This window comes from Populus euphratica, unplaced genomic scaffold (genome assembly GCF_000495115.2).
Source record: "Populus euphratica unplaced genomic scaffold, PopEup_1.0 scaffold850.1, whole genome shotgun sequence".
Lineage (NCBI taxonomy): Eukaryota > Viridiplantae > Streptophyta > Magnoliopsida > Malpighiales > Salicaceae > Populus > Populus euphratica.
This window is the reverse complement of record NW_011500708.1, coordinates 53001-76900: the sequence shown is the minus strand read 5'-3', so window position 1 is coordinate 76900 and position 23900 is coordinate 53001. Positions and strand designations below refer to the sequence as shown.

Sequence of the window (23900 nt, the reverse complement as noted above, 5' to 3'; positions counted from 1 at the left end):
GGAGATATAGTCAGCAGTGCTTTTTATGGATAAATTGTGATTGCCTTTACAAAATACTGTTAGACAAACAGGAAACCAATTCGGTGTCAAAGAATTTATCCCTTTGTTTTAGAATCATCTTTCTGACGAGCTCATACCGCAAATTTCTTGTTTTCCTCTTCCCCCGAAACAGAAAACCAATTGTGATTTCCTGTTAACCATTATTCGGCTTGAAATAAATTTATCCATCAACTAAGCAGCACTGTTGACTATATCTCCAACAATGCAAGCACTACTGTCAAAATATATAGCAGACATGACAGAAGATTGAACATCTGTACAAGGAAACCCCCGAAATGGGATTCATAATAACTCTATATCTGTTTGAACTAATTTCCTTTCAACAGTTTCACGTTCAGATTCTTTACAATGGGAATATCCAGAGAAAGAGTCACTTCTATATATGTATGCGTGAGTGGCAAAGAAAAAACAGGAACTATGGCATGTCCGTATCTAGGGCAACCTGTTCCTGGCTATGCTCGAACTCAGCACAGATGCAGAAAAAACAGAGTGCAGCGAAACACAATGAATTGAGGAAGCAAGAGATCCTTACTGTAATCAAAAACCTCCTAAGATCATGCAGCAGAAAGAGGAATCAACATCAAAGTACATGAAGCACAAAAAAAAGTGAGAAAGTTGCCAAGCTAGACAACCCCTTATAAGAACACCTTTTTTTCCAAGCTCCCTCCTCTGCTTGTGCATATTCTCCTTCTACCTCCCTGTCTCTTCCTCTTCCATAAAACGTACAAGGCAATTAAAACCAACAGAAGAACCACTGAGGTTGTTGGTGCTGAGAAGATGATCAGTGTCACATTCTGTAAGTATCCACGACTAAACGGTAAGGATCATCAATTTGATTGGAAATAAATTAATGCTTCTAATTGACTAGTCTTATATACCAATTCAAAGATCCCATAAAGGCCCGCCTAACATAACTGAACTATTTTACAGTTACCAACTTGGCGCGAAAACAAACTACCTCCTTCACCAATCTTTTTCTGCCATCTCATCACTTAACCAAAAAACCGCTACGTGTCATTCTACTGTTGGTATTCCAATGTCCCTTCTCAATCTATATATGATCCCCCACTTAGAGCCACGCCTCCTATTCTTGATTTCTTTCCTTCGCCTTCCAAGAGAGAAAGAAAGATCAGAGAGAAACGCCGCAGAAAGATCATAGAAATGTGCGACTTTAATCTTCAAGAATTCCAAATCCCCGCAGCCAACAACTTAGAAGATGAATCCATTGATTTCTCTCTTCTCCGCCTTGACTCCTCTACCAACAACCACCACCACAGTACTCCTTGCACTACTTGTGGCTGCTCCGCCTCTTCCTCTTACAACAAACGCAGGTCTCCTGACCATAACCCACAAGACCACCTCACAAAGAAACCCAAGAAACTGTTTGTTGAACCCCATGAAACCACTACTACTAACGACAACAACAATGCTCCTAATTCTGTATCGGGTTTCTCCAAGATTCTCCAACCCATTTGCAGTGCTGACCCTGTCCTCCTCCGCTGCTTTTCTGATCCTTGTTCCCCGCCAAATGTGGCCAACTTGGTAGCACAATCGCCACCGGGGAGTTCCAAGAAGGGAAGTGCGTCTCTGCCTCCAAAGCCACCGTTGAGAAGATCAGTGTCAGACCTTTCTCCTGACAAGAGCCTTTCAAGGTCTTCAAGTTCCAATGGAGGTTCCAGTTTCAAGGTTGGTAGTAATTCTTGACTAGTTTCTGTTGTAATTGTCTTAATCTGCATCTTTTAATTAAGAAGATGATAAAAAGATTCTTGGAAATGTGATTCTTGGAAATTTTCCTTTTAGATATTTTTTTTTGGGATTCTTGGGATATAGAGAGGATTTTGTGGCTTTAAGATAATTATAATCGAGGGTTTGGGAAATTTATGGTGATTAACAGTGGCTGAAGAAGATGAGGGATAGCATGAAGGAAATAAATCAATGGTGGGACGAAATTATGCCCGACACTGATGAAGTTTTTGCTGAGCCATGTGATTTTGAAGAAGAAGCTGAGAAATTAGGCCCTGAAGATAACCCTCCTGATGCAACTGAAAAGGTAAAACTGTTACCCTTAATTTCTTCGTTTGTCCTGACACGAAAATGAACTTATGATTCTTGTGTTTCATTACTGAGTTGTCGATTCTTTTCGACTGTTCGATGATTTTTTTTTTAAATTGGAGTGTGTTTTGATTTTATTTAATGAAAGATTGTGAATAATATGTTTGATGCAGAGTGATTCAATGAAAGATTACGAAGAATCTGTTTGTGTGGAGAAATCTGGGGATTGCTTCATCGTTCACTTCAAGTGTCCCTGCGGCAAACGATATCAGATCCTTCTCTCTAGAGGGAACTGTTACTACAAAATCATGTAGAATGTGCATCTGATTCGCCTAAGAAGGCTGATTCCAGGTACTGATATTACTTGCAAAGTTGCACTCAATAGTCTCTATGTTTCTTATTCAAGTTCTAATCTTCTGTGTTTCAGATTTTTTCAGGATGATTTTGTAGACAAGGCTATGATTCTGATCCTGTGATAATTCTTCTTAGGTCATAATTTGGCCTTTTTGATTGATATTGTTGATAGTATTCATTTACTCTACAGTCTAATTTTCTCTGGATGAATTACTTTTCATCTGAGTGCGTTGTGTTTTTACAAAATTGGATAGAAAATTAGTCTGTCAAGTTAGAATCTGCAAAGAGACATGGAAAACAGATCCTGAAAGCACTTGTTGAGATTCTTGTCTTCTGTTTCCTGGTATAACAGTAATATCTTTTACATGTTCCTTTTCGGACGTCTTACAAATATGTTTCTGGCCTGTAGCTAGATTCCAAGAGTGTCTGCCGGCAATCTTAAATCTGTAATGTCGATCAGAAACGGGCTTTAATTTCTTGCATCGGTTGACACTCTAATCATCGTGAATTCTCAGACTCAGGCTACTTGTTAATACTCAAGAACAGCGAATTGCAGCCTTTGATGTAGCATTCAAAAACTCATGAGACACACAAATATGCTAAATGGGATCTAATCTTTCTGAATTCCTGCAGCCTTTGATGTAGCATTCAAAAACTCACGAGACACACAAATATGCTATATGGGATCTAATCTTTCTGAATTCCTTGTGTTATTGATTTACATGTCGAGCAAACTACAGCATTTCATAACTTCATGTTTGTGTTTCAATTTTTGTGTGCACTTGTGACAAAACAACCTATCCAAGGTTGCTTATAGCTTGTAGAAACTATAAATTAAACATGGATATCCCACACTTGTTATCAAAAGGAGATGCACCAATACACAAAAACTGTAAATCACAACAGCTGGTGAGGTATAACAAAATCTATGAATATACAAATATGCTAGAAGAGTTATACAGTTTCTTTTACCTAGCATCTAGCACTGTAACTGTAACCTGGTTTACAGTGAATGATTCATCTTGTTTGCTTGAAGAGGAATCAGTTTCAAATGGATTCTTTCCTAGGCAATATCCAGGAGTTTTAGGCTGGGGCATTGATGCAGTTTCACTGCTCAACATCAACACTACAGAAGCCATTGTTGGTCTATCTTCTGCTCGCTCTTGGACACATAAAAGGCCTACTTGTATACATCTCAAAACTTCACTAGGGCTATATGAACTGCCAGCTGATTTATCTAACACTTCCAATCCATTCCCATCTTTCCACTGCCTCCACACCTGCAATATTTCAAGTTCAATGTTTGCCGATCAATAAGTCTCTCATTTTCAATGAGAAGTGAAGCCGCTGAAATGCACTTGTATACTTACATTCCCAAGAAGGTTAAGTTCACTGTTTGAGTGATAAAACCCCCTGTTCTTTTCCCCACATACAATCTCCAAAACTAGAACTCCGAAGCTGAAAACGTCTGATTTCACTGAGAATAGCCCATCCATTGCATATTCCGGAGACATATAGCCACTACATGTAACCAATATGACAGTTAGATAAGAAGAGGAAAGTGAGGTTTGCAGCCTTCAGGCAGTAAAGAAATCTAGTTGTAGTACTTACTATGTTCCCACTATCCTCCTGGTGTTTGCTTGTGTTTGGTCTCCACCAAATATTCTAGCCATGCCAAAGTCTGATATTTTTGGAGTCCATTCCCTGTCAAGCAGAATGTTGCTTGCTTTGAGATCCCTGTGGATAATTCTAAATCTGGAATCCTGATGTAAATACAGAAGTCCTCTAGCAGTCCCACAGATGATGTTGAAGCGCCTCTGCCAATTTAGTAGAGAGCTTTTTGCCTTATCTGTAACAATATTTTTACCAAAATAAGTAGCTTGAATTCAAATCTAATCAATGAGATGCAAAAGAGAACCAAATGTTAAAAGGGACTAACTGAATAGAACAGAATCCAGGCTTCTGTTTTCCATGAACTCATAAATAAGGATCTTCTCATCCTTCTCAAAGCAGCAACCGAGCAGTCGAACAAGATTTCTGTGTTGAACCCTTGCAATTAACCTTACCTCATTCTTGAATTCTTCTGTTCCCTGACCAGACTTCTTCGACAGCCTCTTGACTGCTACTTCTTGGCCTTCTACTAGCCTACCCTGGCATTGTCACATACTTTCTGTCAGGGTCACGCTTTTGGTCTGCATTAAAGCTAATGATAATCGTTCCAAATTCTTTCCCTACATTATCTTAACAATAGAATTTACCTTGTGAACACAACCAAAACCACCTTCTCCTAGTTTATTTTCGTCACAGAAATTGCCGGTAGCTGCTGCTATTGTACAAAAATCAAACAGTGGCAGTTCTAGTTCATCTTTGCTTTTTTCACCAGAGTAGTCTTTCTTATTTATAACCACCTCATTTAACAATAAATCTTGGCTTCTCTCTTGAGGACCTGGTTTTAGAGATAGCAAGACAAATTCATCATGGATGAACATAATACAGTAACTACTTTCTTTTTATACAAGTTTTTTGCCTTATTGAGTTCTTGAATCAATTTGACATTACCTTCCTGCTGTGTTCCATTACATACACTCCGCAATCTCTTCCTCTTCCATATGGAAAAGCCAGTTAGTGATAATATTAAAATGCCAATGCCAACAGCAATGCAAATAATTATAGTGTCTGCACTCCCTCCATCACCTGACAAGAACAGATTTGTTAATAGTCTTGGTCATTTGGGCACACTTTCACCAAAATGCACGAGCTTGAGGATGATTGTTATCCATCTTTAGTCCAAATTCATGTCTTGATTCCACTACATCATGCCAAGAGTGTTTGTTGCCTTGACTTGAAGATCCTACGAGGCTTAAGATATTCATTCACTTGCGTTTTCTAAATCAATCACCCTCATTTTTTTTTTCCAGTGTAGTTAAGACCATGTTAGAAATGTGAACACTTGACCTAACATTGACTAATAAGTAGCCATTATAGGTCCGGCGCATGGCCATGGAAACAAGTGTCCTTGTGGGTCACCTACTTGCTTTTCTGCCGTGGCTTTCATTCTGGCCATGATTTCTGGAAACTATTATGTGTAGTTTTCAGCTCTAAGAATCAACCAAATGGATGCTTGATAACCATATCTTACTTGAGAAATGTTGTATAAAAAAATCATCCACATGCTTGTAGGCCAGCTCATCATTTATCGTGAAAACTTCTATTCATAGTAGTTATGGTTATGCATGAAACTAAGTAAGACTTGATAAAAGATATAATCTGTAAAATAAATTAAAAAAACTCTAATCTTAATCTTATATTATTAAGTGTAGAGTGTTTTTTAAAAAAATTAGTTTATTATTTTTTTCAAAAAAAATAATTTTAAAATAACTTAAAAAGCGTAGAAGCTCATATGATACCGTGACAAGAAAAATAGAGGGAAATCATCTTGATGCCTTGAGAATTTCGAAAGTTAAAAAGTACCCTAATCTTATACCATTAAGAAATGGGGGGAAATCATCCTAATGCCTTGATGGGATTTAAGAAAAGATAGCAAATCTAACCCATGCATTTCTTTGTCAATTTTTCTAACCTGTCGAAAGTTCCAAAACTGACTTTAGAGGATTAAATTGAAAAAATAAAAAATAGTGGGTCCAAATGAATACTTATTAATAGTGGTCTTGATTTTGTAAATAAAAGGTATGAAAAGGACTGCCATCTTTGTAAACCAATATGAACCTACTAAGTCAATAATGTCGGCCCATCACCGCTGGGATTATTTGGACCCAACTTTTAATAAATGGGGCCTACTTGACAATCCTTAGAAAAAGCAAAAAAAACAAAATCATCAACCATCTCGGTGACACAGTAATAAAAGTAATAAAAGTTTAAGACAAGGGATTTGTTTAAGTTTTGTGATTATTAATGTGATAATCCATTAAAATTTTATATAATTATTAATTTTAAAATATAAAATTAATCAAAATATATACCAATTTAAAATATAAAATTAATCAAAATATATACAAATTTATTTAAATATTTATATTAATTAAAAAAAATTATACATATATATAATCATTATAGCCATCTTTATTAGACCAAATATAAAAACTAAGCCAATAAAATATATTGAGCCAGCCGTCAAAGAGACTTATCAGCTGAATTTCTAGTTTTTAGTTTAATTATTATTAAATTTTTAAATGTTTGAGAATATAATAATAATAATTTTTTAAAATATTCATCAAAATAATAATAAAAATTAATAATTTGAACCAAATAAACACATATGTATGCATAAACACTTGGAGCCCACTCAGTAGTGGGATCCAAATAATGGACGGCCAGGATAAAAAACAAAAAAAGAAGGTTCATTGATAGCAATCAGTAGAAGATCTAGGCACCAACAATTTGGTTTCTTCTTGATGATATTTACTTGGAATTTGCATAAGATGGCTTTTGCCTTTTTGTTTTCAAAAACAAGCAACGCACCACACCAGGAGTGAACCACAAGGTGGGTAGATGCAAAGTCATTGATCCATTAATGTAATCTTACATTCCTTGCACCAACACATTTATTTCTCAGACCTAAAATTTATTTCCTCTTCTTCCTAGTTAATAATCATCATAAGTTAATAGTTTGTGCTCAAGTTAGCTCACATAGATTACATTTGTCTTCATGGATTTATGTAGTGAGGGTTGGATCATTATCCATGGCTCCAACATGAATATAGTAAAATTCGATTTAAGATATAGCTTGTTTATTGTTTTGGGACCCAAAAAAAAAAATAAAGAAATTTTTTTTTTATTTTTGTTTTGAAAAGATAAAAAGTTATTTTAAAATTATTATTAAAATAAATTTATTGTATGCATTTGTTTCCATCTAGAAACGAATAAAGAGAGTTACGAACATACCTATATCGGAAGCTGCTAATCTAACATAAAGATCCTGCCCACCTTCTGGATATTGCCTCAAATCAAAGAGCTCACCGGTCCAAATCACACAGCCAGACCCTCCATTGCTGATATTTGAGTTGGCGTAAGCAGTGCAAGAACAATTCCTTGAGCACAACAATTCACAATTCTTAAGACTCATACTCCTGTCCACAAATGATGTTGTGCTCTGTGGCAATTTCATGTTCTTCATGTGCAGAAATTTATCTTCCAAGCACTCCAGATTCGTCTTCCTAACACACCCACCTGACCCATCTCTCAAATCCCATGCCTGATGATTCTTAGGTTGAAAACCCTTCAAGCACTTGCAAACTGGCGAGGCATTCGAATCACAAATACCATATGCACCACATTCTCTGTAGTTGTCACACTGATCTTTTGGTGCGTACCAAAATTTATTCCATTGTTGTGTCTCTGGAATCCATGCAAATCGTTGGAGCAGCCCAGATGAAGTAACTGTCAATCTTGAATATAAATTCTTGGTTGCTATGTGAAACGAGTAATATACCTCATCTTGCGCAGTGATAAAATTGAAACTCAGGTAATCAAGAGGCTTCATCTCTGGTACACCACTAAATCTTTGTCCATTCCATGGCCCACTTCTATACTCAATTTCATGATCTTTCCACAGGAATACTTCAGGGAATCCATGATACTCTAACTTGAAAGAGAAATCACCTGTACCAGGATCATCACTGCTTTTCCAAGAACTCAAGTACCTGTCTAGACCTGTGTTCAGAGCCCAGCCTAACTTCATGTCAGGTAATAAAGTATCAGTTGGATAGTCAAAACTTTGCCACAAAAACTGACCACTTCCACTTTCTTGCTCTTTCAATACAAGGTTTCCTGAATCTAGCAACTGCATAACTGGGTTTCTCACATTGGTTTGGTTGGATGACCATACGAGATTCCCTGCTAGATCAAATAGAGCAATGCTTTGATTGAAGATTTTGAAGGTTCCAGAGGAGTTTGAAATAGGGTTGTCTCTGTTAGCAACCCACACGTACGTTCTTGGTATGTTCTTGTACCATATCCCCACATACCAGTTTCTTGAATTGCCAGGAGTGAAGAATCCAAGCTCAAAGCACTGGCTTGTGGAGATGAGAGTTTGGCCATTTATGAGAGATTGTGTTGCTGTTAAGGTGTCTAGAGATGAGGCAAATTTTGAGGAGAAGAGAGAAAGGAAAGTGATGAAGAAGAACAGAGTAGTTGTGCTATAATGGTGCCTCATTGTTTTAGATTTTATGCTTCGCTAATTTGGTGTCTCTCTGTGTCTCTAGTGTGTGTTTACAGGCATTTTGCTTTCTTCATCTCGAAGATACATGGTGATGGTTGCTAGGAAGAGAAGAAAAGGGAAAATTGTCTTGTTCTTGAAAGCATGTGTTTTTGATTGTTGACACTTTTGCTTTTTTGAATGTATTGGTCTGCTTTATTTTTCTTTGAAAAGGTTACATCAATATTTAAATTTTGAACTTTCTTTTTATTATAGTTTTTTTTTCGGTGCTCTTAAAAATATATTTTTCTTGCTTTATATTTATATTTGTTTAGTATTTTTTAATAATTTTAATATATTAATATAAAAAATTGAATAAACAAAAAATATTTTAAAAAAAAACTTTACACCACAGTATCAAATATTCTTCTTTTAAGTATAGTTTCTAAGTAGATTCTTCATTCTGATTTAATTAAACGTGAGTTATTTATGTTGGGACTAGAAGATTTTTTCTGAATTTTATTTCTCATTGCTTAATCTTATAATTTAAATTCCCATACCATAATCATCAAGTCAGTTTATTAAATCATATCAATATTTAAAATGAAAAAAAAAAGAAAAAGAAAAAAGAGAGAGCATAAAACACATGGATGTGGCATGTCTGGGCCTAATCAGGGCTTCTTCAATTATTTAACTTGTGAGATGAATGGGGGAGGTGATCTAACTTTCAACTTTTGCTTTCTGTAGAATATTGTTGGTGGAAGAGTACACACTATGCATGAATGGCATTGGACTTGTGACTGTGAAAGGGTCTTCGTTAATATTACAAAGCTTGGATGATCCTTTTTTTACTTTCTTAGATCCTATCCATGTGTAGTTAACTTTCTTTTTTGTTAAAAAAAAACTAAAAGATGTGAAAATTTTGCAGATCATGTTATTATCCCAGTATATTATGATAATTTTTTTAATTTATTTTTTATTAAATTATTATTAGAGAATAATATAAATGATATCTTGAGATTTTACAAAAACATTAAGTTATTGACTTGAAATAATTTTTTAATATAATATTAAAGATTTAATAACTAAATAATCACAGTTCAAATTATATTATTTTTATTTATTTAATAAAAATTAAATATAAAATAATATAAATTTAAACAAGTTTCAAATTCAAAGAATATTTATTTATTTGATGGAAATACTAAAAAATAATATAAATTATATTTGAAATTTTATTTATAAATTTAAATTATTAGGTTGAGGTAGTTATCTTAATATTATCCAAAAAAAAGAATTCAATACTAGATTGATGCTTATTTTGTAAAAAGAGAACTCAGTTTTTTCGTTGACAAAAACATTAAGAATTAGAGGAACAAAATAAAAAGTGAGGGAAAAATAGAACCCCTTTTTAACTTGGCACTGTTCACTCAGAGCCTTTGGTGAAAAATGCCTCGTGATGTTTTTTCAATTTTCATTTGATCCCTTTAATTTAAAAATTATATGTTTTGGTTCAAAATTATGCCTCGAGAATTCTCATATCATTGCATCTTTAATTAAAGGAATTTTTTTCCCCGAGGCTTGAGTTGATATTTACCTTGAAAGGGGTGACAAAGATAGCATTAAATTACCAAACCAAATGGTTGGACCAATTCTTGAATTAGAATTTGTGGTTGAGACTGCAAGTCATGTTGCTATATTATTTTTGGATTGTATTTTTCTATCCTTTTCATTAATTAATTTTTCGAATCTAGTGAAACAATTCAACGGCTTCGTAGACTTGTAAACTGCTATGTAATGCCAATAATTCGATATAAATCTCGAGTTATAGCTTGTCTTTATTTAGTAAAATAAAAAATAAAAACTCCCTTTTGAATGTGACTTTGGCAGTGTCTACTCCAATTCGGTGATAATCAAGTAATTTATTTTTCCTCAAGTGTTGATGATCATGACTTGGTGATGTGAACTTTCTGCAGCTACACCTTTGTCTTTGTACACAGGCAGCAATCATACCTTATATTTCCTTAAATCGTGGATTAGATTATTTAAGACAATTCTAAGGAATTGAAGCTGCAAGCAATAAGAAAAATCGGGAAAATGTCAATTTAATCCTTAGGTCCTGAAACAAAATATTTTATCAACTGGGTCCCTACAATTTCTCTCATTGCGTCCTTTTATCCTATCATATTTCCCAACCAATAGCATCATAAGAGAACTTGAAAGAAAAGGTAAAAAAACATGGGTAGAATGACCCAACCTCAGGGACAAGATTGATAAAACTTTTATCTTAGGATTCAACAGAGAATTGAGCATTAACGTGTTCAAGGCTTTTTTTAGATTTCTCAGAAAAACCCCTAATACAGATAAACTGGAGAAATTTCATAAAAACATGAATCCAATCCTTGAAATATTTCATAAACAAGCTTTTTGTTAGTTGCATAAACATGCATGCCTTTAGCTCATAATCAAATTCAACATAGCAATCATTGAAGCTAAGAAGTCAATTAAAAAGGATGAAACATCACCTCAAGTCATGTGCTGCCTCTCAAAATAATTGAAATAAAGAGATCGCCAAATTCATCACGGAAGTAACGTTTGTTGTATATGATATTTTTTTCAAATATATTAAAAAAATTTATTTCAATATTAATACATTAAAAAATTAAAAAAACAGTAAAAAATCATTAATTTGATTTTTTTTCTTCAAATGAAATGCATGAAAAAACAGAAGCTGTTATATTCCTAAACATAGTATTTGCTTTTTCCCTTTGTACAATATGTAACTGAGTTGATCTCATCTCCCTGTCCAATTATATATGAATAATATTATATCTCAATCCATTATGTTTGTTAAACATCTCACAATAACAATTGACTAATTAGTCTTCTCAATATTTGGTTTAAATTAAATTAAATTAAATTAAAAATTTCTCAAATTATTAGTAACTAGTAAAATTCTTGGCTGTAATATTTCATTAATTAATGCTAGATTGCTGCTTCGCTAAGGCCAGATTGTAACGTTTTGAATTAAGAAATAGAAAAAGATAACAAAGCTATTGGAAACTTAAAGAGTAAGTATAATTAAATTAGGAGTATTATAGTAATTGAATAAAAAGATGATAAATATAAATACAAAGTAAAAAAAATAGAGATGTAAGAATATCTTATATTGGAAGCGAGCATCTAGAGTCAGGGCTTTATAAGTGCATACTCACCTTGACTAGTAAGATGTTTTGGGACCATACATGACTGGTAAGAACAAACCCATAAGGGGAACTTAGGTGGAAGTCTTAGATTTGGATGGACTGGGAGGCCCAAAGTAGATAATCTCTTACTAGTGAGGTTGGGTGTTACATTTGGTATCAGAGCCGATGACAACTCATCTTAAGGTGGGGGGGATTGTAAAATCTCATATTAGAAGCGAGCGTCCAAAGCTAGAGCCTTATAAGTACATGCTTACCTTAACTAGTAAGACATGTTTTGGGGTTATATGTGGCTGTCAAGAACAAACCCGTGAGGGGGGCCTGGGTTGAAGCCCTAGATTTGGGTGGACTAAAAGGCCCAAAACAGACAATATTTTTCTAGTGAGGTGGGGTGTTATAAGAGAGATTTGAAATTAAGAGTGGAAAACTGACAAGAAAAGAGAACAAAAGAGGAAGAAAAAAATAGAAAAGAGAGAAATTAGAAGGGAAATAGAAAGAAATTGAAGAAAATAAGTTAAAAAGGTAAGATTTATATTTTAATGTGTATAATATGTATTCTTTAGCTTTAAATTTTGATTTTGATGAATGTTAGGGTTTTGAAGATTTTGTTTTGATTTTGATTGATGAATTAATTTGAATGTTATAGGGTTGATTGTTATGGGTAATTGATTATTTAGTTGATTATGAAAGATTGTGATGATTTTAAGTTATGAATTGTGTAAATGATGAATTTTGAGTTAGAAATTTGGAAAGAATAGTAGGTAGTCTGTGGAAATTCTAGGTTTGAGGCTGAAGATGATAAAATTTCAGTTCGATCCCTCAATTTATAAAAATTACAATTTAATCCCTAAACTTTGGAAAATTACAGATTGGTCCCTGGAGAATATTTCAAGATTTTGAAAGGAATAAAGTATGAATTATGGGCAGAATTCCAGTATAGTTATGAAATTTTAAAACTGTCAATTTGGTCCTCTATTTTGATAAAAAATTACAATTTGACCATAAAATTTGGAGAAAAATCCAGAATGATCCCTGGAGCATAATAAGATATTTTGGACATAATTAAGGATTAAATATGGTCAGAATTTTAGTATAGTCATGTATTTATGATATTTTTAGTTTGGTCTTTTAATTTGACAAAAGTTACAATTTAACCCTTAAAAATATAATAAATTCCATATTAGTGCCTAGCTAATAATTAAGGGTTATTTAGTGAATTATTAATAATTTTAATATTTTCTTTATTATGGATTGGATTTTGAAAAAAAACTATTTAATGTTAGGTTTTTAGAAAAATTGACTAGTTGGTTCAAAAACATATAGGGTTACGAAATATACTATTAGTCAAGTGTATTAAATAGGTTAAATATTCTTTCAAGTCATTCTTGAATATGTCTCCTTTGTATTCAGATAATCCTGATATTTTATAGGCAGGATGTTAGTAGGATTTTCTTTAGTATCTGTTTTTTATTTCTGTTTGATTTTGAGTCAGGTGAGTAGATAATTTTTTATATACATGAAAAATATTATAAATATTTGATTTGTTAATATGAATTGGATTATGTTCTTGATAATATATATGTTGATTATTATCCTTATTATGATAAAACATGATTAATTATTGAATTTGAATTCTTGATATGAACCAATATATATTTTAAATTGGCTTCTGAATTGATAGCTCATCATTTGATTGATGTTATGAGTTGAGTCTTAAGATATGAATATATCTGTTTGATTGTTATTATAAACCTATGGTATGCCTGTAAGATCTCACATCGGAAGCGAGCGTCTAGAGCCAAAACCTTATAAGTGCATGCTCACCTTGATTAGTAAGACGCGTTTTGGAGCCATGTGTGGCTGCTAAGAAAAAACCCATAAGGGGAACCTCAATGGAAGCCCTGGATTTGGGTGAACTAAAAGGCCCAAAACAGACAATATCTTGCTAGTGAGATAGAGTGTTACATTTGGTTTCAGAGCCGAGGACGGCTCATCTTAAGGTGGGGGGATTGTAAGATCTCACATTGAAAGCGAGCGTCCAAAGCTAGGACTTTATAAGTGCATGCTCACCTTGACTAGTAAGACGTGTTTTGGGACCATGTGTAGTTGTCAAGAACAAACCCATGAGGGGGACTTGGGTGGAAACCCTGGATTTGGGTGGACTAGGAGGCCTGAAACAGAAAATATCTTACTAGTAAGGTGGGGTGTTACATTTGGTGTCAGAGCCAAGGACGATTTGTCTTAAGATAGGGGGATTATAAGATTTCATATCGAAAGCGAGCATTCAAAGTCAGGGCCTTATAAGTACATGCTCACTTTAACTAGTAGGGTGTGTTTTCGGGTCATGCATGGCTGCCAAGAACAAACTCGTGAGAGGGACCTAGGTGAAAGCCCTGGATTTGGGTGGACTAGGAGTCCTAAAGCGGACAATATCTTGTTAGTGAGGTGGGGTGTTACAATGACAATCAGGATACCCATACTAACACGATAATATTAGTCTTTGTTCACATCGTATCTGAACCCTAGTTGGTTGGGGGACTCACCAACTTGTGTGGACTAATCATCCCATAATATGAAGCCTCATGCTCATTGCATTTTGACTTTCTAACGAGTTTTACCTTATGATATTCTTGTTATGGTCTATTTGAGGAACCTTTCAATAAGAACCTAAAGCCAATGTATATATATTTCTCATTGTTGTATTACCTCGTGTATGTATATTAAACATTATCTATTCATTGAGTTGTTGAATTCACCCCCTTATATAATTATTATTTTCAGGCTTATAGCTTGATAACAAGTCACTTTTGTTGGATCATAGCTTGATAACAGGTCACTTTTGTTGGATTTTTTGAACCTGTTTTTTGGTTGAAATTTGTACCTTTCTTTTATGTTTAGTTAATGCTCCAAAACTATGAAATTATATTAACTCTTGTATTAAAATAATTAAATTATATTATAAAGATAGTTTGTTGTTAATGCTACGTTGAATTTTGATTAAGTTGTTTAAAAAATAAGATTGTAAATAAATTTAGATTTGTATAGATATGAAACCTTGTCTATATATGTCAATTATAGATTCAAGAATCGGATTATGACACGTATATTCATATTTCCAAAGTCCAAAAAGTGGACTTGTATGGCTATGGTTGCCTTACCACCTATCTAAATCATATTCAACAAAATGCCAACCATGTGAGAATTTTCTTCTTTGTTATTGTTCGTTTCATTTGGAATATTAATTTATCAATTTACAGACCCCAAGACTCCATACTTAAATCAAAGTCTTTTACACTTGTCTCCAGTAATTCACTAAATATATCGTTACTGTAGAAAGGAATATATTTCTATAAATCCAAAGTGATCAAATTGTGAAATGTCAATCCGTTGATCTGTTCTGAAAATCGAAGAGATATATTTAAACGTAAACTAATTCGAGTGTATATCTTACTCGAAGTCAAACTGAAAAGGAATAATTGGAAGAATAAAGCTAAGTTTGTCCCACAAGCTTTGTTTATGACGACGAAAATATTGTCCTTGGCAAATTGTTGAGCTTCTTTCGATGAATTATAGAATCTGTAGGACCAAATGGTGAAGCTTCCTCGCAAAAACAAAAGAAAATCTTCGGGATTCCTGGCATGCATACACATCGATTTCCCTTTCATTTTTGGAAAATTCTATATCTTGTGCTCGCGTGAAATGAAGAAAGCTCAGCCTGTTGATTGATATGATGCATGGCTGCCATTTCAGTCAGCAGCAACTAGAAGAAAGAAATATTCAACTTTCATGTTTTTCTTGTAGTTGCAATCCCTTCTGTACTCTTACAATAAATCAACTTCACTTTCTAGTTTCTATACAATCTAGGATAGGTGACACTCGTAGGAGTTCGATCGGATTGTTCTTGGTTGAGTCTAAGAGATTTTGGGCATTCATCAAGACTGGAATCCATAGGACAGGTTGAATATATCCTGATCACAGGCTGTATACATAGGAGAAGCGTACAATAAATGAACATTCTATCGGGTAGAACAAATTATTTAAAAATCTTTTGTTCTATGATATGCACCTAAGAGTTGTCAACTTTTTCTAGATCACAAAATTTAATGTTCTATGATCAAATTTCTTCGATAGGCAGGCAAACTTCTCAACTTATAATAGTAATCGTTTTATACTTACAGGTGGAGATTATCGACAGGATATGCAGTTTTTAAGCATGTGTCACTCATGGTACATCCACATTACATTTCTTCCTGAGCTTGCAACAAGCATTGAAGTATCATTTTACAATTAAATTGTGGTAAACAATGGTGGCTGGTTTGCACAAATGGTTGGTAACAGTTTCTGCTTGTGAAAGTGCTCTTGGCCTAAACCTGTGATGAGTCTGCTCTCAATCCACTACCTCAATGGTTATCACTGAATTTTCTCCTTAGAACACATAAAAAGGTTAAATTAAAACAAACAATAGGATCAATTTATAAACCACAAAAAATTGTTTTTTGTTCATGTAAGAAATTGATTGACAAAATACCTATACAAATATCATCTCTTTTTTTCCGACAAGACCAACTGTTAATGTTACTGTGCTGTAAGGCTAATTGGCTAGAGTTAGCTTAATGTTAGCTAGAGTTGAAGGTGTGTTAAGTGTATTATTTTTTCCAAGTGGTAGGTTACGTGGAGCTGAAATTATTGAGAGAAGGGCAGTGGGTAGCAGTCGAAAGTGAGCAGAAACCGGGGCAGTAACAGAGAAGAAGAAACAGCAGCAGTTTGTGTGTCTTCCTCCATTGTAAGCCCTTCCGTGTGTGAGTTTTGTACCAGAAAATTGCAGCAATGATATGCTATGTCGAAGTGTGTTTTGTGAGTGTTATTAGCTTGACAATGCTACTTCATGCACTTCCAGAGAAATTTCAGGGCCTATAGAGGCCCTGACAGAAGTGAAAGTGGGTTGCCTAGGCAATGGAATGTTTGTTGTGCAGCTCTCCAACATAACCATAACTGATGCCATGCATGGTCTATGAAGTGCAGAATCTTGCACGCACAACATGCCGATTTGTATGCATCTCAGAACTTCGTTTTCATCACATGAATCTCGGATGGAAAGATCAACTATGTCCATTGCTTTACCTTCATTCCAAAGATCCCATGCCTGCAATCAGTCGGAAATTGGATCAGCGAGTGAAAACTTAGCAGTAAAAAACGCTGTGTTGTATCTCAAACCAGAGCCTAAATTGGTGACATTTTGCATGTACTTACATAAGCAATGAGGATCATGCGTTCTGTTTGACGGAAGCTAGTATTCCTTCGGCCACTCACAATCTCTAGGAGTAGTACTCCAAAGCTATAAACATCAGACTTCACTGAAAATAGGCCTTCCATTGCATATTCAGGTGCCATATAACCACTGCAAGATACAAGTGACAGTCAGAAAAATCATATTGTTGATTAGAGTTTAACACGAGCAATCTCATAGATATCAAACTTACTATGTTCCAACAACTCGGTTTGTGTTTATTTCACTTTGGTTTCCCCCAAATATTCTGGCCATGCCGAAGTCGGAAATCTTTGGGTTCATTTCTTCATCCAACAAAATGTTACTAGCCTTTAGGTCTCGATGAATGATTCTTAGTCTTGAATCCCTATGGAGATAAAGAAGACCTCTGGCAATCCCCTCAATAATTGCGAAACGTTTACTCCAGTCTAATAGCGCTTGCTTATCGGGATCTGCCATTGCGATCACAGGAATCAGAAACAATTAACAAGCCTGGTACAAATCATTGTTTTGAGCTTTAACAATCCTTTTCTATTAAGCACTAAATATAAGGAAGAACTCACCAAAAAGGAAGTAATCAAGGCTTTTATTTGGCATATATTCATAAATCAGCATCTTCTCATTACCCTGAAGGCTGCATCCTAACAATCGAACAAGATTTCTGTGCTGCAATTTGGCAATCAGCATAATTTCATTCTTGAATTCCAGGAAGCCTTGGCCAGAGATATTTGAAAGCCTCTTTACAGCTATTTCCTCTCCTCCCGGAAGCTTTCCCTATTAATTAATATGAACAATACTGAGATTTAGTACTTCAATTCAGCTTCTGTTATATTCTGATAGATGTACAACATAAATACTCACCTTGTAGACAAGGCCAAATCCTCCCTGTCCGAGCTTGTTTTCTTCAGAAAAATTATCTGTTGCAGCTGCTACACAGTTGAAACTCAATATTGGCAAATCTGAACCATTTACTTGGCACACTTCTATAACAAGGTCGGCAGATCCAGAAGCATCGGTTGCGAACTCTTTACCTTTGCTCAGATCATAAACTGGGAATTCGCATTTTGTTGATGTGAAAGCTGACGTAGCCGCTGGCATAACTGAAGATAAAAATTAAGAAGGTAAGATGTCATTTCTTGATCAAGACGGAAGAGATCTCTTAACCGATAATGAAACTGAGATTCTTACCTTTGAGACTTTTTTTGAGCATCCACAGAAGCCATATAGATATGGCTAGGAAGGCCAGTCCAGCCAAAACTATTAGTATTATCATATACGTAGGCATCCTGCTGCGACCTATATCGATAAACAAATCAGAAGATATCCAGCATAGAAGGCAACTTGAATAAACTGTTACAGGATTTCACATCTTTTTCTTCATCTAATTCACGTAGTTCATTATGACGACAAACCAGATTTACTAACTAGAAACTTGAGTCTGCATCTTGACCTTTTCATTATCATGGTCTGCATGTTTTCGGATTTTTGTTAAGACAAAATGATGATCAGAAAAAGTAAAGAAACTTGGATTGGGTGTTACAATTTGGAGCTTTTCTGGGGCCATAACTGAGTTGCTAAACCCAGAAAGGACTACTGGATCAAAGACTAATTCAACTGGCCTTTTTTATTTTCAATGATGATAGCAATAAACTTGAAGTTGTAATTCTAAGTACTTCTATATGAATTTTAATTATAAACTACTAAATCAGTTGACAAACAATGAACACAACAATGGGAGAGAGTTTACCTAATTCAGAATCTGCGAGACGCAAGTACAGTGTGCCCTCACCTTCGACAGAATACTGCACATCAATCAAGTCTCCATTCCATATCATGCATTGAATCTCACTGACGTGCGCATACGCCTTACATGAACAGTTATTTAGACACCTTTCTCTGCAAGCATCCAAGGAGATCGACTCCACATCTGCAAAATCAGGCAACTTCGTGCACTTTACTGTTTTGAACCCATCTTCTCCACCACTACTAGTGTTCCTCTGGCACTGTAAAGGAGACCTTCTTCCACATCCGCCTGACCAATTTCCTAGTCTCCACTGATCTGGATGCCTTGGCTCAAACCCTTCCATACATCTGCATTTGGGAGATCCTGATGAAGTACAGACTCCAAAATTGCCACAGTAATTGTAATTCTCACACTCTTCAGAAGGTTGTGATTGCATTACTTGCCACGTCTTTGCACTTTCATTCCACTTTCTCGACTCTTCAAATCCATTCCATGTTATCTGAAACCTCAAGAATTCAGAATTATTTGATGGATTGTATGTAACATAACAGTTTCCATCGCTTTCACGAGAAAACTTAAATCCAAATTGGTAAGTGGTAAAAGCTTTCATATACGGAACACCTGAGAATATTATTCCATTCCAGTGTCCACTTCTCCATCTTCTCCTCGATCCCTCCCAAACTACTATCTGCGGTGTTCCGCGGGGATCCACTCCCATGGTGAAATCTTCTTCCACATCCGCCTGACCAATTTCCTAGTCTCCACTGATCTGGATGCCTTGGCTCAAACCCTTCCATACATCTGCATTTGGGAGATCCTGATGAAGTACAGACTCCAAAATTGCCACAATAATTGTAATTCTCGCATTCTTCAGAAGGCTGTGATTGCATTACTTGCCACGTCTTTGCACTTTCATTCCACTTTCTCGACTCTTCAAATCCATTCCATGTTATCTGAAACCTCAAGAATTCAGAATTATTTGATGGATTGTATGTAACATAACAGTTTCCATCGCTTTCACGAGAAAACTTAAATCCAAATTGGTAAGTGGTAAAAGCTTTCATATACGGAACACCTGAGAATATTATTCCATTCCAGTGTCCACTTCTCCATCTTCTCCTCGATCCCTCCCAAACTACTATCTGCGGTATTCCGCGGGGATCCACTCCCATGGTGAAATTTCCTGGTGAAGGATCATTTGCAGATTTCCATGAAGTGAAGGCATGAATCTCTGCAGAACTTATAAGAACTTTCATGTTTGGCAAATAGGTGTCGGTTGGATTACTGAAGCTTTGCCAATAGGCTTTATCTGTCTCACCAATAGTATCATTGCTTGAGAGAATTAGATTACCTGTTACATCAAGCATCGCTGCTGTGTTACTAGAAACTACTGAAGCATTACTTGACCAAACTGGACTTCCATTTCCATCTGCAACCAACAAATTCCCATCTTCACCTATCCTCAAGACTCCATTGCTACCGGAGATTGGTTTTTCTCTATTAGCAACCCAGATGACAGCCTGATCCTGAATCTTGTAATACCTTATACCAACATATCTCAAACTAGAATTTCCAGGGCTAAAGAATCCCAGTTCAAAGTTCTCATCAACTGATATCAAAGACTCACCATCTTTTAGTGATTGGCCTCTTGTGAGTGTATTAATGGCAGCATGGCAAAAGGGAGCTAGAAACAACAAGGAATAAGAGACCGACAAGAGAAAAACAAGAACTGGGATCATGCTCATGCTGACCATTCTTTACAACCTCTGAGAAAAACAGATTCAGAGAGAATAAAGAACTAGAAAGGCAGAAAAGACGTAAAATAAACAGATTTTGTCAGGGGTTTGTACATTCAAAGAAGAAGCTTCCCCTAACGGTGGTTTTGGTGGAAGCTGACTACCCTGTTTGCCGAGCTAGGCTGACAAGTTAAGACTTGAAAAGCTTCTTTGACATATGTTTCTAGTAGATCCTTGGACCTTCCATAAACAATGATATCAAAATTTGTTCCAATCTTTGACCAATAAAGCTTTAAAATGGAATGGAGGAGAGTTTTGGTTGGAAATTGTCAATGAATGTTCAATGACATTGACATTAGTAGAGACTAACTTCTTATTTTTTATTCTTGTTCATTTCATTTGTACTGTTAATTTATCAACGCACAGATCCCACGACTCCATATTTGAAATCAAAGTCTTTTAAATTTGTCTCGAGTAATTCTCTAAATAGTTACTATACACAAGGAATATATTTCTATAAATTCAATGGTACGATAGTTAAAGAGATATATTTTATTTTCTTACTTTCAAATTTGAATCTTGAAGAAGCCGCTATATAGATAGAGAACTTTTTTTAATACAATAAATCGATATGAGAATGTATTTTTAAAAACGTTTAAGAAAAAAAATTAGTCTCGACTTCATGCATGTATCTTGTGGTCTTATAAAATAAAATAAAAATTCAAAGTCAATTAAAAAGGAATAATTGGACAAATAGCCACGTGATTTGTTTATGATAACAAAAATGTCCTTGGAAAGTTGCTGAGCTTTCGATGGATGAGACACTGTAGGACCATATGATGAAGCTTTCATGCAAGTACTAAGTACCTTTCTAGCAATAAAAAAAGGAAATATTAAGGGTTCCTGGCATGGATACTCATAGATTTCCTTTCATTTTTTGAATTATATATCATGTGCTGATGTGATATGACGAAATCCAATATGATGTCTGGCGCCTGCTATTCCAGTCGGCAATAACTAGAAGAAAGAAATATTCAACTTTGGTATTTTTCTCGTAGTTGCAAACCTTATTGTACTCTTACAATGAATCAGCTGGACTTGCTTATTGGGATAAAAGACACTCTTTAGGAGTTCGATTGGATTGGTTTCGATACAGACCAAAAGATTTTGAGCATCCAAGACTGTAATCCATAGAACAAGTTGAATATCCTGATCGCAGGATGTATAGGAGAAGCATATAATGTTTTGCATCCACAGACAATTCTCAAGGTTACATATTGTGATACCCATGTTTTGCACATCAGATTCAAGTCTAAAATTCAACTCAAATCTAACCAAAATAACTTAGCTTACGTATATATAAAAAAATTATAAAAAACATTGTTTTTTTTTTAATTCTTGGGGCTGCCGTAATTCTCCCATCGTCAAATTAAGAATTTTAGTTTTTTATTTTATTTTTTTTTAAATTCTTGGGGCTGCCGTAATTCTCCCATCATCAAATTAAGAATTTTAGTTTTTTATTTCAATTTTTTTTTAAAAAAGATAGAAATAACAAGTGTTTCCCTCCTATGTTATTATTTTATTTTTGGGTTGTTTATGAAACAATCAATAAATAAGTTCATGTTTTTATATTCATTTCATGATCTAATAAATTAAAATTTTTTTGATGTTTTAGGATAATTAGTTGGATTGAAACAAACTAGGTTGATGTCTAGATCATGGGTTTACTGAAGAACAAAATGTCTATTATATTTTTGTTCTATAGATTTTTTGACTAGCAGGTTAAGATCTTGAAAATCCCAAACAACTAGTCAACTAGTTAGTTAATTTGGTCGACTGATTGACCCTGCAGTGGCAATAAATTGTGTTTGTTAGGTTCGATCAATTTGAATTATATTTAAAATCAATTAAGTGAATCAGCTCAGCTTTATTATTATGATTTGGTTTCTAAGTTTAGAGTTTTAATCTTTTATGTTATGTTACTTTGAGTTTTTTTTTTTGTTTTTTTTATATTTGTTATAGATTTTGTTAACGTTTCTCTTAGCAAACCTTAATAATCTCTAGTTTTGCATTTATTTATCTTTTTGCTTTGTTTTCTAGTTGAGTGAGATAATTTCTATTATGCAATATATATATATATATATATATATATATATATAATGACCATTAGCAAATAAGTGAATGTTATTGAATGAAGCAAGTCTCGTTAGATAATTAGGACAACAAAGTCATATAACTTGCAGCTTGTTTTTCAATTTATCTTTTCAAATTATGAATTTTTTCTGTAAAACTAATTCTATTTTAGCTTCCTCTACCTCTGAAACTTTTAAAAGTAGAGGATTGTACTAAGTAAAAAAATAATAATTGAAGATTTTACAAAAAACATTGATGATTGAAAAATTTCAAAAATTTCTCAAACATAGATTTACCAAAAGTTCAAATATGATATTTTTAAAATAGATTTTACTATCAAAACTTAAAAAAATATATATTCAGCTTACAAAACCTTTTGAAACCATCCAACTCCTCTCTTAAAAATCCTTACAAAAACATCTATGTAGAAACTATAAATACATCTGCATTAGCCTTGTCCAAGTTGTGATAAAAATCCTTATAAAAAAAAAAGCTTAAACGCCTCCATTCTAGTTGTCCTCCAAGATGCTAGATTCCAAAACTTCGAACACTCACTTCTAAGTTCTATTAAGTTTAGCCTTTATAATGGTCTAGTTTCATTTAACTGCTATCCAAACTTAATTATATCCCTCAAAGACAAAAATATCTTGCAAAGTATGTTATTACAAATAAAGACTTATAATTACAATATGCTTGAAAGATCAATTCATACTGCTTTTATATTCAAAATCCACTATAAAGCTATGTTCTCAACTTTTACTAGGAAATAAAAATTTCAATTCCAAAAAGGAGAAACACTTCTTCTACAAATAGATTTATCCTACTCAAACACTATTGTTCCAAAAGCAATCCAATGAAAAGATATATATCTCTTCTAAAAGATTGGATCATTAAAGGAGTGGCCTAACCAAAACTACCCCAACCACCACAACCCAATGTCCAAATAAAAAACATTACCTAATACACAGATGGCAAAGTTAAATTGTCTTTCCATCGACACTCTACCATATTCTCACAAGACTCTTTCTTTTTCAAAGCAATAGATTTGAGAAAAATTCTCAAAATCCCTACTGTTATTAATATCCCTTGTCACGCAAATCCTTCTAGAAAATCTAGATCTAATATCCCTTCTACCAGTTTCCAAAATACAGATTATATCACAACTATACCAAAACCTGTTCATATAGACACTAAGCAA

At 34.3% G+C, this 23900-nt stretch overlaps 3 protein-coding genes and 1 long non-coding RNA gene across 5 annotated transcripts; 2 read left to right on the top strand and 2 right to left on the bottom strand.

Moving 5' to 3' along the window:
- Positions 1-1167: 1167 nt before the first annotated feature.
- Positions 1168-2810, top strand: LOC105116081 (uncharacterized). The gene is made up of 4 exons (XM_011013260.1): positions 1168-1746; positions 1955-2110; positions 2286-2463; positions 2540-2810. The coding sequence occupies exons 1-3, from the start codon at positions 1222-1224 to the stop codon at positions 2424-2426; spliced, it is 822 nt and encodes a 273-aa protein (XP_011011562.1). The 5' UTR covers positions 1168-1221; the 3' UTR covers positions 2427-2463; positions 2540-2810.
- A 484-nt stretch (positions 2811-3294) lies between these two features.
- On the bottom strand, positions 3295-8865 carry LOC105116080 (receptor-like serine/threonine-protein kinase SD1-8). Its single transcript, XM_011013259.1, has 7 exons — positions 7369-8865; positions 5026-5160; positions 4725-4912; positions 4406-4616; positions 4078-4315; positions 3837-3987; positions 3295-3746 (listed from the first exon to the last, which is right to left on the bottom strand). The coding sequence occupies exons 1-7, from the start codon at positions 8636-8638 to the stop codon at positions 3435-3437; spliced, it is 2505 nt and encodes an 834-aa protein (XP_011011561.1). The 5' UTR covers positions 8639-8865; the 3' UTR covers positions 3295-3434.
- Positions 8866-15969: 7104 nt separating this feature from the next.
- Positions 15970-16760, top strand: LOC105116076 (uncharacterized). Of its 2 annotated transcripts, none has more exons than XR_840466.1 (2): positions 15970-16266; positions 16490-16760. It is a non-coding gene; the product is annotated as an uncharacterized LOC105116076 (long non-coding RNA). The 2 variants fall into 2 exon arrangements; XR_840465.1 differs by having other exon boundaries at positions 15996-16050.
- On the bottom strand, positions 16666-20695 carry LOC105116077 (G-type lectin S-receptor-like serine/threonine-protein kinase B120). Its single transcript, XM_011013255.1, has 8 exons — positions 19576-20695; positions 18837-19121; positions 18278-18385; positions 17951-18189; positions 17653-17863; positions 17304-17541; positions 17074-17221; positions 16666-16966 (listed from the first exon to the last, which is right to left on the bottom strand). Exons 1-8 carry the CDS (start codon positions 20585-20587, stop codon positions 16688-16690), a joined length of 2520 nt encoding a protein of 839 aa, XP_011011557.1. The 5' UTR covers positions 20588-20695; the 3' UTR covers positions 16666-16687.
- Between the last annotated feature and the right edge of the window lie 3205 nt (positions 20696-23900).

Bases quoted from the DNA above. Each gene is read 5' to 3' on its own strand.
- LOC105116080 (XM_011013259.1), bottom strand. From the start codon at position 8,638: ATGAGGCACCATTATAGCACAACTACTCTGTTCTTCTTCATCACTTTC. The intron at 4,316-4,405 runs GTTAGTCCCTTT...ATATTGTTACAG, and splicing joins CCTGGATTCTGTTCTATTCA to ATAAGGCAAAAAGCTCTCTA. The intron at 3,747-3,836 runs GTAAGTATACAA...GAAATATTGCAG, and splicing joins AACTTAACCTTCTTGGGAAT to GTGTGGAGGCAGTGGAAAGA.
- LOC105116081 (XM_011013260.1), top strand. From the start codon at position 1,222: ATGTGCGACTTTAATCTTCAAGAATTCCAAATCCCCGCAGCCAACAAC. The intron at 1,747-1,954 runs GTTGGTAGTAAT...GGTGATTAACAG, and splicing joins ATGGAGGTTCCAGTTTCAAG to TGGCTGAAGAAGATGAGGGA. The intron at 2,111-2,285 runs GTAAAACTGTTA...TGTTTGATGCAG, and splicing joins CTCCTGATGCAACTGAAAAG to AGTGATTCAATGAAAGATTA.
- LOC105116077 (XM_011013255.1), bottom strand. From the start codon at position 20,587: ATGGTCAGCATGAGCATGATCCCAGTTCTTGTTTTTCTCTTGTCGGTC. The intron at 17,864-17,950 runs GTGAGTATTTAT...ATTAATTAATAG, and splicing joins GATTTGGCCTTGTCTACAAG to GGAAAGCTTCCGGGAGGAGA. The intron at 17,222-17,303 runs GTAAGTTTGATA...TGTATCTTGCAG, and splicing joins AACCGAGTTGTTGGAACATA to TGGTTATATGGCACCTGAAT.